At 50.6% G+C, this 16700-nt stretch overlaps 1 protein-coding gene across 7 annotated transcripts in view; it reads right to left on the bottom strand.

The window, feature by feature from the left end:
- The window catches only part of RUBCN (rubicon autophagy regulator), a 34112-nt gene that overhangs the window by 4442 nt on the left and 12970 nt on the right, over window positions 1-16700 (bottom strand). For 5 of the 7 annotated variants that reach the window (XR_009959238.1, XR_009959239.1, XR_009959240.1 and 2 more), the window contains exons 6-20: window positions 16509-16649; window positions 16099-16255; window positions 15027-15587; window positions 12344-12439; window positions 11400-11515; window positions 10708-10906; window positions 10181-10282; window positions 9314-9388; window positions 6229-6289; window positions 5211-5343; window positions 3387-3532; window positions 2968-3032; window positions 2011-2249; window positions 1347-1408; window positions 316-469 (exon numbers count right to left, since the gene is read on the bottom strand). Coding sequence is in view for 4 of the 7 variants with exons in the window: in XM_062582357.1 (XP_062438341.1) it covers window positions 316-469; window positions 1347-1408; window positions 2011-2249; window positions 2968-3032; window positions 3387-3532; window positions 5211-5343; window positions 6229-6289; window positions 9314-9388; window positions 10181-10282; window positions 10708-10906; window positions 11400-11515; window positions 12344-12439; window positions 15027-15587; window positions 16099-16255; window positions 16509-16649 (2307 nt within the window). In the remaining 3 variants the exon portion in view is untranslated. Of the gene's footprint in view, window positions 1-315; window positions 487-1346; window positions 1409-2010; window positions 2250-2967; window positions 3033-3386; window positions 3533-5210; window positions 5344-6228; window positions 6290-9313; window positions 9389-10180; window positions 10283-10707; window positions 10907-11399; window positions 11516-12343; window positions 12440-15026; window positions 15588-16098; window positions 16256-16508; window positions 16650-16700 lie in introns of those variants that run through there. The other 2 variants (XM_062582359.1, XM_062582358.1) reach the window with 2 other exon arrangements.

Genomic DNA, 16700 nt, shown 5'->3' with positions numbered 1-16700 from the left:
AGTAGAGAGGAGCTAGACAGTAGGACACAGTGCCCTGCTCTACCCATGCAGGACTGTCCCTCCCCAGCACTGAACATAGCAAGACAGAATCAGCATGTGTTGGGTAAAGAATCAAACCAGGATAAGAAACAACCTGCACGTGCATGGTGGCAACTTTGTGGAACTGGCAGGGGCTGCTATCAGTTAACTTGATTAACTTTGTGGTTGCCCTGCTAGTCAAAGGCTTCTCCATTGGTTATTTACGCAGCAAAGCTCGCTCCAAAGGGTGCTCCAGAGGATGCTGAGCTGTGTGAAAGGCAGGTTAGGAGGCCTTACCATGCACTTCTGCACGTGCAGACTGCCTGCTTTCAGGAGCTCTATCAAGCGAGGCACCAAGTCTCCCTTCTTCGTTGCGCTGAGATCACTCAGGGAGTAGAGGTGCAAATCCTCCGTCAAATGGCCAGGCACCGCATCAAAGGAGTCTAGGATGCTGCAAGGGCAGAGAAGCTAGACCTTAGAGTGAAGAGACTCCACTAACTCAGTCCTCTCTCTCCACTGCTTCTCCTTTGTCTCTCCCTCTACCCACCTCCTCACTCACTCACTGCTCATTCTCCCCACTCCCATGCCTGGCTGCTGCAGCACAATTGTCCCACAGCATCAGAGAGCGGCTGAGAGCCACTGGCTTTGGAGGACCTGGCACAGTTGACAGCAATCAGCAGGGACAGAACAGTTAACATTTTAGTCTGCAGGCTCCTAGTGAGCTGGAGTGGCACAGGAGGGGCACAAACAGGGCCAGCTCTGGACACAGCCTTGTTCTGAGCCTTCAGATACTCTCCGCATCATATATCCCATCACATATCCCTGCTGGTTTCAGTGGTTTGTGTTCTCTTCCATAGGGAAGAATCAGGCTTGTTGCTCTGGGTTTGCAGCCAGCGTATCTTAAGTTATCCAGCCACTAGCAGTGAGACCCTGGAATGATCCCAATCCTCCTCAAGCCCAGGAATGGTGGGTACAGAGCATGTATCACAGCAGAGGAGGCCTTTAGGAAGTGAGGGCTGCCAACGGGACCCTGAATCAGCTCCCTTCCAGTCACTGCAGCTGCAGTTGATGAAGTAGAACCCAGTGCACTCCTCAGTTCCCTGGACTGGGCTTCACCAGCGCTTGTAGCCCCCTGGGAGCCCTAGCACTTCAACAGTGCTAGAGGTCAGAGATGGAAAAAATCTCAGAGGTCACAGAGATGTTGCAATAAACTTTGAAAGACCCTATTTCCCCACAGTCTGCACAGATCCCCCCCTGCACAGATGGCAAATTGCCATGGGACAGACATAGGGCAGCAAAATAGCTTGAACTTGTACTCCGGGACTCACTCTTTAGCCAGTCGGCAGGTCTTAAACATGTTCTTCATGTGGAAGAGCTGGACTCGCAGCAGCTGGTAAGGAAGACAGGACACAAAACTGGTAAACAGAGCACAGGTCTTAACTAAATATGTATGCTCCACTTCATGCTCTGGTGAGAGGACTGTTGCTGCTCCTCAGCTGCTGTTTCCAAGTACAGAAGTGTTTACATCAGGCTGGATAGAGTGAGTACAACAACCCATCCCCATGCTCAAAGGAGTAAACCAAGGCCCAGCTGGACACCTGACAAATTCCTTCCCACTGGGAATCAAGATGTAAATGGAAAAATGGAAAGAGCACAGGTTTTTAAGCCTCAAAAACTGAAATATCTGCCTCTCTCCAGCTTCTCCAGAAGGTCATTACAGTTGGAGATGGACCAAATGGAGATGTCAGGACAGACTAATTCCACTTCTACCACTCACTTGCTGTTTGATGCTGGACAAAGTCACTTAGCCACTCTCTCATGTTCCCTCATGCTACCTGGCTCCTTTTACCAAGCTCCGAGATCTCAGAGAAAAGTCCACTACAGAAATAGCAGTTAGGAGAACTCACTAACAAAACCAGAGCAGTGAACGCAGCTGCTCACCCCACCCAAACCTAACTACCTTTCTCAGGAATGTACGTGAAAGGGTCTTACCCACACGTGGTTGAGAGACTTCACCTTCCGGTACAGGGCAGCATTGATATCCTGCACGTTGAAGAGTGGGTCACTCCAGATCTTGCTCAGCAGGTCTTTGGAGAAGTTGCTCACGTAATACTTGCTGAAGTCCCACTTGCGCAGGATGCGGCTGGGGATGACTGTCTGGGCATTCTCATGGCAGCACTGGCAGAAATATTTCCCCAGGTACTCACAGTACCGCAGCCGCTTGATGTAATCTGGCCAAGCCAAAGGAGATTGAAAAAAATCAGCGGAGGTGCAGGCAGGCTCTGCCTAGCCACACACTAGACTCCAGCATTGCTTGGTTTCCAGCAGGCAAGGCAGCCTTGCCAGTCCCTTCTCCAGCCGCAGCCCCCACTCACCACTGGGGTCTACAAGTGCCTCCATGGACTGTCAAAAAGTCTCTGGGCCTACAACTCACTTGTCGATCACATGTAGCCAAATCTACCTACACAGTTAGGAAAGGCAGCTGCTTCCAAGAGCTCTGCAGTTGTACCCACAGCACTGCAGCAGTGGATGGCCCATCAGCCTAACTAGCAGGAATTTTAGAGAGACACATGAAAACTGTGATCTAAATTTGTGGATACAGCCACTGTAGACACTTTAGCCTACCAGACAACACAAAGAAATGGTGCAAAGCCCCTTGCTTTACAGGATCCCCCACAGATGATTTTGTCTTAGGTGAGTCAATATCTAAAACACTCTCAGAAGGGCAGGTCAGCTGTTCTTGGCCTCCCCCATCCTTTGACCTCCTGGGGAAGGAGGCTGCTCTGCAGGCAGAGCTGAGAAAGGCCTGAGAAACGATCACAGGGAACAGCGTACCATTTCCCAGTGACCTTGTGCTGAGCTCTACCATGATCCACCCACTCTGTGTTTCCAACTTGTTCATAAGTTATTTCCCACTTTCCAACTACAGGTCAGGGTCCAAGCACTTACCAGGATCAGTCCGGATGCCACAGCCAGCACACCGGTAATTCTGCTTGGCCACAGCCACCTTCCTCCTGCCCAGAGATAAGAGACAACACACAGGTCCAGCACTGAGAGCAGGTGGCACCAGAAGATGGGCATTGGTACAGCCCTGGCTGACAGAGGCAGCCATACCCTTTGCCATTCAAACACAGAAAATACTTCAGAGGGGAAAAGCCCCTGTTGTGCCCCAGTGCAAACCAAAGGCATGACTGCAAGCACTGACTCTGTCTTGCAGCACCAGCTGCCAGAGGTGACTGAACGCAGATTTGTCAAGCTAAGAGCAGAGAGCAGCCCCGCGTGCTAAGCGGGAAGGAGAAAACAATTAAATTTGGCGTTGATGGGAAAGGGCAGGTACCCGGAGAGCCTTCTGCCATAAAGGTCCTTACGTTGGGGCTGGGTGAATGTTGAAGATGATCTGTGGTCGCGGTGGGGCCCACTCCAGGTTTCCACGCACACGAATCCTCAGCTTGTAGATGTCAGCGTGTTCTCCATCGTCAGGAGAGATAGGCAGAGAGTCAGGGATGGGCAGGAGCTGGGAGAGGCAGGCAAGAGGGTCAGATCCCTGCCTGGCACCACAAAGGCAATGCAACAGCATGGCTTAACAGGCATCTACAACCGCAGGTCTCTGGAAAACAGCCTGGCACCCACTGCCTGCATGTGTCCCAAAACTAGGCTGCCACAGCTGAATGGAGGGGCAGCAGAAAGGATTTCTCTGGGAATCTGAGCACTTTGCTATAGGAGATTCTAGTGTCAGAGCCAAGTTCTGCTGCATCCATCTCCACAAGGGCTCTTTCAGGCATTTTCACCCTCTGCCTACTCTCCAGGCAGCCCAGGGAGCTGGACAAGTTTCCCCATGCTTCCCACAAAGAGCTGAGCTCCTAATTCACCAGGCTGTGATGCTGCAGGGCACGAGCAGGTCATAGGCAAGCAGAAGAGTTCGGCAGAGAGCTCAGCACCAAGGAGGATGGAAGACAAACATTAGTAGGAAAAGATCAAGGCACTGCTCTCCAGCAGGACATGGCTGCAAAACACCAGAAAAGAACACGCTCCAAGCGGCTCAGAGAACAAGTCTCATCCATAGGGCTGGGTTAGGTAGCTCTAAGGGAGCTCTCAACACCACTGGAAACACCGCCTGTTTTTTAAGCAGTTCTTCAGCTCTTAGCTCTTTTCTCTGGTGCCCAAAGGAGACTCAGCCAGATCCCACTGAGCCCTAACAGTTCATTTCCAACATCGGTGCCTCAGTAAAGGAACCATTTGACGTATTGGCAGCATGTTTACTTGAGAGAGGCCCAGATCGGTGTGCTGCCATCGGCAGGGCTCTGAGCAGGCACAGCAGGGATGCCATGCAGGGTCTAGGAGTGGTCTCGGACTGTCCAGGAGGTTTGCACCAACAGACAAAGCTCCCTTTTACCTTCACAGCCAGTCTCAGCAGAGGAGGGGAATTGGTGTTAGGCACCACTCGCAGAGACTTCAAACTGCCCTCCACACCACAGGGGAACATGCTTATGTTATCCAGATGGGCAATGCTCAGTTGAGACTGTACATTCCCAACATACTAGCGGGAGCTTTCTGGAAAGCTGCCTTTTCCTATACCAGCCAGGATGCCTAAAGAGCTTTTTTAGAGACCATTCCAGACCCTGAAAACCAACAACAAATAACCCATCAAGACGCTCCACAAGAGTGGCCAGTGAGCAGCTGTGGCAGGCTGAGCCACTGCTCCAGCTCTACCCCGCACAGAACTGCTGTCATTCCCAGATTGCCTCTTCTGTCCTTGCAGTCATCCTGGCCACCACATGCTGTACAAGGTACCACACAGCTGTGCCAAGGCCACACCTCAGGGAAACACAAACAGCCACAGTAAAATCCATCCTTCCCTTCTACGGTACCACAAAGACATCATCAGGATTAGCAAAGCTCCTAGGCAGCAGACACAAGCAGATGCAAAGCCATGGGTTCAAGATTAAATGATCAAATGTAATCAGTGATTTGGGATTTCAGGAGAGATTCCCTGTAGAAAGGGATCCCTCCAGAGAGGAATTTCTCTGCACTACATGCTTCTGCACCCAGAGTGCTTCGCTACCATCTCATTTCTGTCCTGGCACTTCCAGACAGTGCCCGCATGCCTTCATAAAACTGTCCCAGTGACTCTGACATCCTTCTGCATGTGTACACACACACACACACACACACACACACATATGCACACTTACCTTCTGGGGGGCATCGTGCTCCGGGACCAGCCATTCCAGTTCAGAGGCAGCTGGGAGCTGCATGCCTTCAAACTGCTTCAGCAGACCCATGGCCACGGCCTCTGCCGAGTTTGAATTGAGAAAGGAGTGGGATCTAGACAATGAAGGAGACAGTTAGTACCAGACATCTCAGAGTTATGCCCTCTTCACAAACACCTCTATTTAGAAAGCAACTTTTAGCTTAGAAAGGCAAGCACAGAAATATCTCACTTAAAACTTGTGCCCTGTTTGCAGGGGAAACTGCAAAGTATGAGCCAGTGTCTGTATGAGACTAACTGCTCTCACAGTACTAACCTACCTGAGAAGCTGCCAAGCAGAAGCAAAGCTTTTCACCTCACCCAACATGCAGAGCATCTCTGCATCCCAAAGGGGTCTTGTTTTCAGAGCATTAACACAGCAGCTGCGCTTAAAATGGTTTGTGATTTACCTGCCCAAAACTCCCACCTCTCTACCCTGGGGCAGTGCTAGGAAAAAGGACTGAGTGCTTCGTGTTTAAGCTCTTGTTGCACCATACAGGGAACTGGGGAGCACTGCTATGTCTCAGCAGTTCCACCTCTGGGTCATGGCAGAGCAGTAAGGGTTGGAGAGAAGGCAGCAGCAAATAGGGTGTCCCAGCTGAGAGAGGGGAAGGTAGCGGAAGCTCAGACCTCAGTAGCAAGCCAGAGCAAGCCTGACTGCTCCAAATTATGCCAGCTCCTCTCCCCAACCTCTTACCTAATAGGAGGTATTGAGATCTCTCCTCACTAACCCACATCATATCTACCTCGTGACTAAGTAGCATGTGACTGATCCTGATCATCCCAGTTGCTGCTTCCCAAATTCAAGACTAGAACACAGCTGTACCCCACTCCTAAGGAAGTGTGGGGAGGGAGGGATGCCCACTCCAAGGTGAAATAGCAGCAGACATGTTTGGAAGAGCAGATTTGGGCAAGAAGGGGAACTTGGTACCAAAATGTCCCATTACGAGTCGAAGACGTACATGGACTCTGAAGACCGAAATGACTTCCTGCTGGAGGCTGGGTTTCTCTTGATGTCTGCATCTGAATCACAAACAGGTACAAGATGGAGAAGGCAGGGCAGGGCAGGCAAATACACTCACTTCAAGCCAAAGCTTCCCTTTAAAACTCATCAAGCTGTTTAGAAACGTGTAAACTACAGCATCAACTTCTATCAGTCAAAAGGAGCAGCAAGCAGAGGTGCAATATAACCAGTCACCTTGGAGTTGCAAGGGAAAGACATGTGAGGATGCTGTGAAAACACAGTGGACCTAGAGTTGGGGGATGACAAGTGAATGTTGGTACAAGTCACACGCCAAGTCCTAGAGGTTATATGGCCTGAAAAAGCACACACACACAGAGTTGGAGCTAGGAGAGCATGACAGCAGGGTTAGAAACAACATTTAGTATGCAGAGGATTAGCAATGGGATGCAGAATACTTCTCACTACTTAACTGCAACCTGTAAGATAAAACCTTATCTGTGAGCCACAGCTCATCAGCAACCCACACAATGATGGGGCCTGGCAGCCTAAGCGCAACACTCAAAAGACATGTCAAAATCAATGCAGTGAACTGGCCAGCAGCCACAGGGGCCAGCCCTCTGCAGAAACCCATCACACCCTCCCTAGAAGGGAGGGTCCAAGCTAAGCTATTGTGGGGTCCTGTTCTCCACGCAGTGGTTGGCTCCACAACAGCTCAGGGCTGCACTACTCCTCCAGCCACATACTCCTCCTTCGTGCCGGCCTCGGGTACCAGCAGCAGTTTCCAAGCACTGCCTTCATCACTCAGCTGTCACTCTGGCAGGTTTCTCTGTTAAATCCTGACAGGGAATTCATCTGAATGGTAGAGGAACCCTGGGACAGGACATGCTTTCAGCAGTACAAAACAGACAGAAGCAGATGGTAAAAAACCCTGTTTCATTATAGACAAACTCCCCAAAAAAGGAAGGAAGGGATGTGAGGGGAAAGGACTCTAGGTCAAGGCAGGAAAGAGGCCAATGCCACAGACCCAGGCCTAGTGGGTCCCCTTCTTTGCATCCTTGGAAGCTCTAGGAAAAAGATCTGCAGTGATCACAGTCAACACAGGCTTGCCACAAGCAGCTGCTCTCCTGACCCAGCTGCTCAGCATGTGGCACAGGGAGGTTCAGCTGTCGGGTCATTCTGCTCATCTACCCTGAGCAGGCTGGCTATACAGACCCACATGGCGCCCATCCATTCCTGGCCTGTCACCAACTGCACACCAAGTCCCATAAGATCACAGTCCAGCCCTGCAGAGAGCGCCAACACCCTGAGCTGTCAGGAAGAGTGGGGCTGCCTCCTGCGGCTGCCCTGGCACAAAGAGGAGTGGAACTTCCAAAAGGAGCAGAGCACAGTACTCTGCAGGTGTGAATGACAAGAAGGACCCTTCCTTCAAATGCTCCTGACTTCAGAAAGGGAAAAGATATGCAAAGAATCAAGGTAACTTTCACAGTCCTTCCAGTAAATCCACAGCATCATGACAGTAGAGTCCATTATGGACACTTAACCCTCCTTGTTTGACATCCATTGCTAAAATAAGGCACATGAAAGCATCCCAATGCTAAGCAAACCACATATTTAGATCACACAGATTTCTAGATGCAGAAAACAGGGAACTTAGCAAACGCAGCCTCCCAACTACGTACAACACTGGACAGACATACCTGCCATGCTCTGCTGCCTTCAGCTCTGTGCAGAAAGGCATTGCATGGTCCTAGACTATGACAAACTAAAGCAAACACTCAGTACAGGATGGGCCAAGCATTTTAGGTGGGGTCTTGGGCAGAATCCAGCATCATCTCAGGGATGAGAAACAGAGCTAGATCTGATCCTAGCCTCCCTCAGGGGCTAGCACAGGCATCATGTCACCACTCCCTCCCCAACCTCAACTGCAGACAGGAAGCCCCGGCATTAAACCCATAGGGCTTGTAAACACAAGACAGGGTAGGACTGACAGCTCCATGTGCCATTATGTCCAGCAGGAGCAACATGCTGACACTGAATGCCCAACAGGATAGATCAGCAGCACCAGTTAAGTGAAACCTCACTGCGCATGACCACAGCGTCCAGGGCCTCCTCTGTGAACAAAATGCCTGCACCCTCTCCCTATTATCTCTTCTAGGACTTCCTGGTGGAAGGATTCTTCCCTAAAGCAAGTCTAAACAGGATGGGAAGGGTTGGCCATGGCTTAGACCAGAGTTAGAGCACCCTAGCTCCACAGAGTCGAGCAGGGTAACTCTCTCCAACACGTCAGCTGGAGCTCTGGTCCTGTGCTAGCCCTGCCTGATAGGTGAAAGCTGACAGCAGGGTTATTTTAAAAGCAATGCTCCTTCCCTCCTGGTTCTCTCCATCTTGCATATGATCAGAAAAGCAATCCTTTACAGTGGAAGCTGCAGGGCAGTTCCACTCAAAGCTGTAACATTGGAGAGGGACAGACTCTCAGGGGATGGAGAGTCCCACGTTGCAGAAGGACTGTGCCCTCACTCAGCCCAGGCTCTGCCTTCAGGAGCTACAGAGCTGCAATGCTGCACCATTGCCCTGCTGAGCCTTCCTCCAGGCAAGGTAGGTTACCACAGCAGCAAGTGTGCTTGATATATCCAAAATATCGTACAGAAAACGCAACCCTGGGATCGTGCCCACAGCAGAGTTCCTCTAGCTCTTTTCTGCTCTCCTGCAACATATCACCCTTCCACGGCTTTTTCCACTGTTACTTGGATGATGCTGTTCACTGTTCCCAAATCAGACAAACCAGAGGTAACAAGAAGCTGGTCTGTATGCCCATAGCGGTGAGAGAGAATAGTAGAAATACCCTCACTAGTGACTTGAGTCAGGGTCTGGCAGTGAATTTCAGTGATTTTGTTGTCTGATCTGAAGCTGACCCGCTGATGCAGCATGAACTCAACACCTCAGATGCCTGTATACAGATCCAGGCCTCTGCTCTCCCTGTGATACCCAGAGGGGACACACTGAAAAGTGTGCACGTGCGCACGCACACACACACTTTGCACACATACGCGCGCGTGCCGCAAGGGAGCGCTGCCGGGTACTACCTGAGAACAAGGAAGCCATTGACACTGAGAGGCCGTTCTTGGACATTTGAATCAGGTTAGATCCATCGTTACCATCTGTATAACATGGTGATGACAAAACAGTTCACTTCAGTGCTTTGGCCCAGCCAAAGAGAAAGGGCATAACACAAGAGCAGCACTAACATGAGAGAAGCCCAGAAATGAATTCACACACCCCTCCACAGACTTCAAAAACGAGCCCAAATCTAGACCTCAGGGACTGAAACAGGGCTCTTTTGTCAGCAGTCAGAAACAGGAAGATTGAGACCAGAGCTAGAGACTGGACTGCACTGTCTTCCCTTATTGTATTTTATAGTCAGCTTGATGGAAGTATTGCTGAGAAATGAGTCATCCACCCTAGAGGATGAACCAGGCTTTGAAGGAAAGGGACACCCAGGGACTCATACAACTCTCCTGAAGGCTACACAAGCTGCCAGGAACAGAGCTCAGAGGTATTACAGGTCAGGATGTGATCAGCATCTGCTGCTCCCACCCAAAAGTGCTCAAAACTGTGACTTCTACCTGGGCAGAAGGAGAGCAGGACTCTCCCATCTCTCTCTTCTAAATTTATGGTGCTGGCTCCACAGACCTGGCAAGTGAAACAGGAATGACCTACAAGCTAGAGGCACTGTACTCTAAAGGATTACAGAAGATTTTGAAGGCCAGTCATGCTGCCACATGAGGGAAACTGGTTGCTCTGCTCATGCTCACGATTCAACCATCTGCTTGGAAGAAGCCATCTCGAAGGCCAAAGGACATGCTCTTCTTCAGTGTGACTGACTTCAACACAATCACACCCAAGAGAAGTCTGGTTCTAAGCAAGCACCTGACATAGCCATTCCCTCTTACCTTGGATCTCATACTCTTCCACATCCTCTGCAGAACCTGAATCAGATAGTTGCATGGAGCCATGAGAGCTGAACTGGGACTCACTGTCTGTCGCCACAAGGCCTGAGAAACAAAGGAAACTCAACATAGCTAGGCCATCAGCAGAAGCAGTCTGAACAGGTCACTGACAGCTAAGGGAGAAGCTGACATTCAGGCAGGGCCAAGGTAATGAGGGACAGAAGGGTGGAAAATATTATGCATTCCTGCTGAAAAGCCATTTCACAATTCAATGCCACCATGGCACAGGTATCACTAGTCTACAGCATCAGTCCCACTATGGTCTTCCAATAGTAGCAGAGTTTTGCAAATCTCTGCAGCACCCTGGTAACAATATGATTATTTCCCATGAACAGACAGGATGTATCCATGTAAAGACAGGATGTATCCATGTAAAGACAGATACCTGTCTTTACAGAATGCTATAAACACAGCTAATGGGCAGAAAACCCATGTCCCACCAGCTGATGAGCCCAAAAGACATCACCCACTATCTGAGCCTGTCTGGCAGGTAGGGAACAGGTGCTTGGTGCGGATCTGCTGGCGCCGAATGCGAATCTTTTGTTTAAGTTCCTGGATCTCCTTGTCACTCTCTTCCTCCTCCTCCTCTAGCTGCCGGCTCATCATGTTGCATTTCATCAGCTCAATGGCAGCGATCAGTGACTCTGAGATACTGAAGTGGGCATTCTCCTGTTAAGTAAAAGCAAAAGCATTCAGGGCTGTATCATAGGGAATCTTGGGACTCTTGGGAGAATAGTGTCCCCTATATGTGGCAGAAAAAAGCTGAATATTCCTTGAGGGTGGTAAAAGGACCTTGATCCCTGCTGACCCTATGAAACTTGACTCTCCTATGAGTACCTAGAAAAACAAGCTTTCTTGGGCATCAGAATTCTTGCAAAACACACAGAGCAACCTTCAAAAAGGATGTGCAACACATCCATTCTGGAGTGTCCCTAAGGAGCCGTAACATCTTGCAAGGCTGCCGTGTACATGCTGCATGAGCAGATCCTGACTGCCAGGCACCAGTGAGCAACTCTGATCAGAGATTCAAAATAGAAGTTCTGCACATATTTCTACAGCAGGAAATACTGTGGGATTGTCTTCCCTAGGGAGGGAAAAATCACTGAATCTGCAGTAAAAATACTTTTTCCCATACACACAGGCTGCCGCTGCCCTCCCTCACCTTCTCCAGGTCTGCACAGCTGCCAAAGTCCTGTTCAGAGAGATAGCTGATGAGGGACTGCCCTTCTGAAGGTCTTCTGAACATTCCTTCCCCTGAACTCAGGTACTGGCCAGAGTCTAGAAAAGCAAAAGACAAGCATATGAGAGAAGGACTTGGAAATCCACTGCTAAAAGCACTGGGAAACAGCCTATGCTCTGCACTAAGTCACCACCAAGCCCACATGGCCAAGAGCTGGTCCATCCCACTGTAAGGACAGAGCAGTTATACCTGTGCTCCATCCACCCTAGTGCCTAACAGGGATGAACATGAGGCCCTTCAGATGACAACACAAAATCCCACAGCAGGCATCCTGAAATCATTTGGTCCTCCTGAACATATCACCCTAAGCTGAATAGCAGGAGATCACAGAAAGGCCTGAAGCCTTGACTTGCAGCTTCCTGATTTTTCTGGCTGCTACTTGTTTCTCCATAACTGTGACACAAGAAGGCAGCAATATTAGAGCAATGAACAACATAGCTGCAAGACTTCTCGGGGAAGGAGCCAGGTCTGGCCTGGAGCACAAGGACACCTTGATCTCACATGGTCCTAGGCAACACCTATCACAAAGGGCTCAGCAGAAAAAAACCCTGAAAATATTTGATCAGTATCAATGCTGCTGGTCTCATGCTGGTTACTGCAAAGCCCACATCTCCAGCATCTCCCACCTTCGCTATTTGAGAGTATCCAAATACTAGCATATCTGGAGGTCTTCGTTAACTGAAGTGCAGAGCCAGACAGATCTTCTAGCTGCTGTTCCAACACAAACAAGCCCTGCTAGAGCCTAGCTAGCTCACTGCAGAGCCAGCTCCTTTATGCCTGTATGCCACAAGCAGGTGCCAGAAGCTGAAAAATTGCAGCGCATGGAACCACAAGCAAATGTCCCCACTGGGACTCACTGTACTCACCGTACTCCATATAGAGGGAGCTGGGTGTGCTCACTTCACTGCTCTGGGTGGAACCAGAGATGGGCCCTCTTCCTCCACCTGTGTCACCATGGGATTCTGTGAGGGATGACAACACCAAGCACAGTATCCATCAGTATCCAAGTGGCACCTGTCCCAGTCCAGAGTGCAATGTGAAATGGAGGGAACTCATTATCACAGGGGCACACACAAATGGATGGGAATCAACAGGAGAAATTATCCACTCAGCTAGTGCCAGACATGAAATGGAGCAGGACACTAGCCCATACCCAAACCCGTAAAGAGGACAAAGCTAAAGGGGCATTTCAGGCAGGTAAAAGGCAAGCTGGTGGCTAAGAGGCACTAATAAAGTGCCCTGAAGTCCTCCCCAAGACCAGCTCCCCCTGAGAGGAAGAGAGGAGAGGGGAAGGGGAAAGAAGGAGAGAAGCTCATGAGAGCTACGGAGTGGTCAAGTCCATCACCACTCTCTCTTTAACCCCTAACAGGGCCAGAGAATGCAACTGCCTCTGGTAAATGCCTCTACCAGCCCCTTCTTCCTCCTTCTAGAGCATCTTGAAGGGAAGAGTTACCCACAGGGCAAGGAGTATCTTTGCATCATGATACAAAGAAAAACCTGAGCACCCAAAGAATCTGTGGGGCTCACAGCCCTGGAGAACAGCCTGGACAAAGGTGGAAGGAGGCATCTGAAGAACATGCTGACACTCAGCTAGGACAGGCAGGATTCCCTGCATACAACCTTCACTAACACAACCCCAGAGACTGTGGGCTGAAGTGCTCAAGGTGACCTACACACACTGCTGCCAGAGCCATGCCAAATGCCTGCACTCCAGTGCAATACACTGCCAGGCTAAGCTGGTAGAGACTGCCACGAGCCAGCCTATTCAGAAATAAACAACCACTCCTGCATTGCGGGGAGAGCAATGACCCCGCAGAGCATCTGAATGGAGCAACTGGAGGACTGCTGCCAGACAGGAAGGCCCAGGCAGCTCGGGGTGAAAGAGAAAATGGAAAATACCCTGAAAGGAATGGGGAGAGAAATAGGAACAGGAACGTACAGACATGGACATGGAGCAGCTCCTGCTAAAGTCCTGAGAACAACAGAAGGGTAAAAATTGTCCTTTGCACCTCCTACTCCTTCGCCCCCAGCTTCATGCCATAACCTTGATCAGGCTAGAGGCTCCAGAGCCCAACAACACCAGCAGCTCCCTGCTGAGGCCACAAAGAAGCAGCTGCCAGGACCTGGCTCCGAATCAATTTACCCCACAGCCTTAGTCACCAGAGCCATGCAAATGAGACCTGCCAGGGTGAGAGGCTCTCACAGCTAATTGCTGCAGCCTGGCAAGATTATACGAATGTCACCCAAAGCCACCTCAGCTCTACCAAAAAGCAGTAGAGAAACCATCTTATGAGCACCAGCCTGGAGACGCTATGAATATCAGGGGAACTCCTTGCTGCTGAATGGCAAAGCAAGGCAATGCCCAGAATCTTCTGCTGGAACAAGAGCTAGAATAGGGCACAGGACTGGGTACACATCTGTTCACACTCCTTCTACCCTCTCCAGAAAGGAGCTTTTCTAACTGTGGATCTCTAAGCGTCTACCAGATGCAAGTCAGACAAACCCAGTACCACTGCTGTTCAGCGCATGCAAAAGAAAATTGCCCATTTTTTCGAGCCTTTATTCCCTAAGCGAGAGATGAAACCTCTCCTGAATCTCAAAGCAACAGGAAGAGATGGCAAGGGGAGGCAGTTTAGGGACTTGCTGGTCAGCACTGCATAATGCCATGCAGGTCAGGCACCATTCTTGGTCTGATCCATTACATCCAAAAAACAAGCTGGGATCCTCAGTCAGGCAGCATGCATAAACTTAAGGCATCCTTCAAAGCACCATCTGGGACTCAGGGAAGAAAGATTTCATTTGTTTTTCTAAATGGACATCAATGGGTTGATGGAAATCCTGAACTTAATGCAATGATCACTGATGAAGGGCTGTTATATTGGCTCCCAAACCTGCCACTGGATCTTCTATTATAATGGTGATATCCCTGAGGCCTCCTGGACAGAAAGGAGGAAGAGGGTAGCATTAAGGGAGAGAAAACAGAGACAGACTGGTTACCACTCAGCAAGGATCTGCATTTCACACCTGAAAGCAGCACAAGCAGGGCAAATTTCAACAAACTGGTTGCCCCTTCATGTCCCACTCCTCCCCCAATGTGTTCACCCACTCAAGAGCATAGATGGACCCAGCAAATTACAAGTACGTTGACAAGAGGCCCAAGCCCCAGCCCCATGTCCTGCCATAGCCCCACACACCAGCTGGGCAAGGTCAGTGGGAAGGCAGGACAGCTAACACCACAGCATCATCAGCATTTCCTGCACCTCTGGGGAAGACCAAAGGGCAGCTGCCAACACCAGTAACGGCCAGGCAAAACAAATTCTGGGAAACAAGAGCTCAGTCTGCCTCTCCAGTACACAGCAGTAAAGGTAAAGGCAAAGACCACATTTCCCAGTTGCCTGCCCGCAGGCCCCCAAGTGATCTGTGTTACATGGCGCCAAAGTGGCAGCCATCATCAGCCTCCCAGTAACAGCATTTTTCACAGACCGTGGTCCCACATCTGTGCCCACACCGCAAACCTGACCCCCAGACTCAGAAAAGCAGCTGCCTTACCGTGTAATTTCCCTGAAGCCACATTTGTATCAGAGTGTGAGCGCGTGTGGCTCTTCTTCAGGATGCCCTGTGGAGTTGATGCCTGCCCCTCTGAGAAGCTGGACCGGCGTAACAGGCTCATGCCCCTGCTTCCACCTCCACCACTCGCCCCCTGGTCTCCCAAGGAGGAAACTGAGTCTGGCTTCTGGGAGCTGCTGGAGGAGAATAGGTTAGAGCTGCTGCTCTTGTTGCTATTGGTACTGTTGCTGCTGGCGCTGCTGCAGGTCCGGCCCCGACGCCCCAAGTTCCCAATGGCTAGATACTCTGGCCCATCATTAGCATCACTCTGCGGATCATCCTGACTCCCCGTCCAAGTGTCCTCACTCTGGCTTGTGGTGCTGGAACTCATCTCGCTGGCCGGAGAGAAGGGGTCTTTGGGTAAGGGAACGTGGCAGCGGATGACAGAGTTGGGCTGCTCCAGAGGGGACCTGCCCTCACTGAAGGAAGAGGACCTGCTGGACAGGCAGTGCTCCTGAGGCTGGCTGGTGCCGGAGCAGAGAGAGGAGCTCGCTGTTCTCCTGTCTGGACAGAGGCAGGAACAGAATGTCAAACGCCTTGGAACAAGCAGGCCACCCTACGGCAACAAGCATATGGCTTCAAACCAGCATGCCCAATCCCCATGGGCAAAGGCAAGGGATGTCTGTATTAAAACAGGCAGAGATCTCCCTGCATCAGTCCAACATAATGAATCTAACAGCAGAAAAAAAAGGCAAGGCCTTGTCCTAGCTGCAGCCCCACTTCAAAGCACCAGCCTAAAAGGCCACAGCACACACATATTGCTTCCGCTTTGTGAAGAAGCTCAGGAAGCTCACAGCATGCCCAAGGATCGCTCACCCCACTGTGTTACTGTCAGCTGCACAGAGGGTAAGGGCTTTATAACATGCTTATTCAGAAGCTTGAGGAAGCTGCAAACATGTGCTCCTTAAGTCTGCATTTTGACATCCAAGAGATGATCCAGAGCAAACTGTGGACTTTGAACAGATGCTGAATGAGCAAGGGGCCCATTCTGAGCTTCACGGCCCACTCCCATTACCTAAGAGGCCAGAAGAAGCTGGGTGGTGCAGCCTGGAGAAGGACCCACAGTAACGCTGCTGTGTGCAGTCTCCAGATGGCATATGCAGGAATCCAGGGAGGGCAGTCAGGCTCTGACTCTTTGTCACTGGAGACGGACCTTCACCCCTCCTGGTAAACTGAACAGAGGTGGCATCATTAATAAACCAGCACCTACAGGGCTACACATCAAAGGAGCAGCTATGGAGACGAAAGGAATCAACCTGCAGTGCCCCATGTGAGCACCCAGTTACCATCTAGTGAAGACAGCTGCAGCTCTGGGGGCCAGAGGGAAGCAGCTAAGTCTGCAGGCTGGGGAAAAAAATATCATGGCATAGAAGGGAAATGGCTCTTTATTCACAGCTAAATGGCAAGCTCCCATCTGGAAATTACCGGGCTCTCTGTGCAATGATCCGGGCAGCCTGGTGCCCCAGGCAGACGGCTTTCGTGTCCTTCAGCGTCGCAGTCACATGTCTCTGTTGTCCCAGCAGAGGGACCTGACACACACACAGATGGCAGTGATGTGCCGGCCAGCTGAAAGAACACAGCCTCGATTTAATGAAACGTCATTAGTGTCAATTCTCT

Source organism: Rhea pennata, chromosome 9 (genome assembly GCF_028389875.1).
Source record: "Rhea pennata isolate bPtePen1 chromosome 9, bPtePen1.pri, whole genome shotgun sequence".
In the NCBI taxonomy this organism is placed as follows: Eukaryota; Metazoa; Chordata; class Aves; order Rheiformes; family Rheidae; genus Rhea; species Rhea pennata.
Note: the sequence above shows the minus strand (reverse complement) of the source record. Positions and strands in the feature narration are given on the sequence as shown.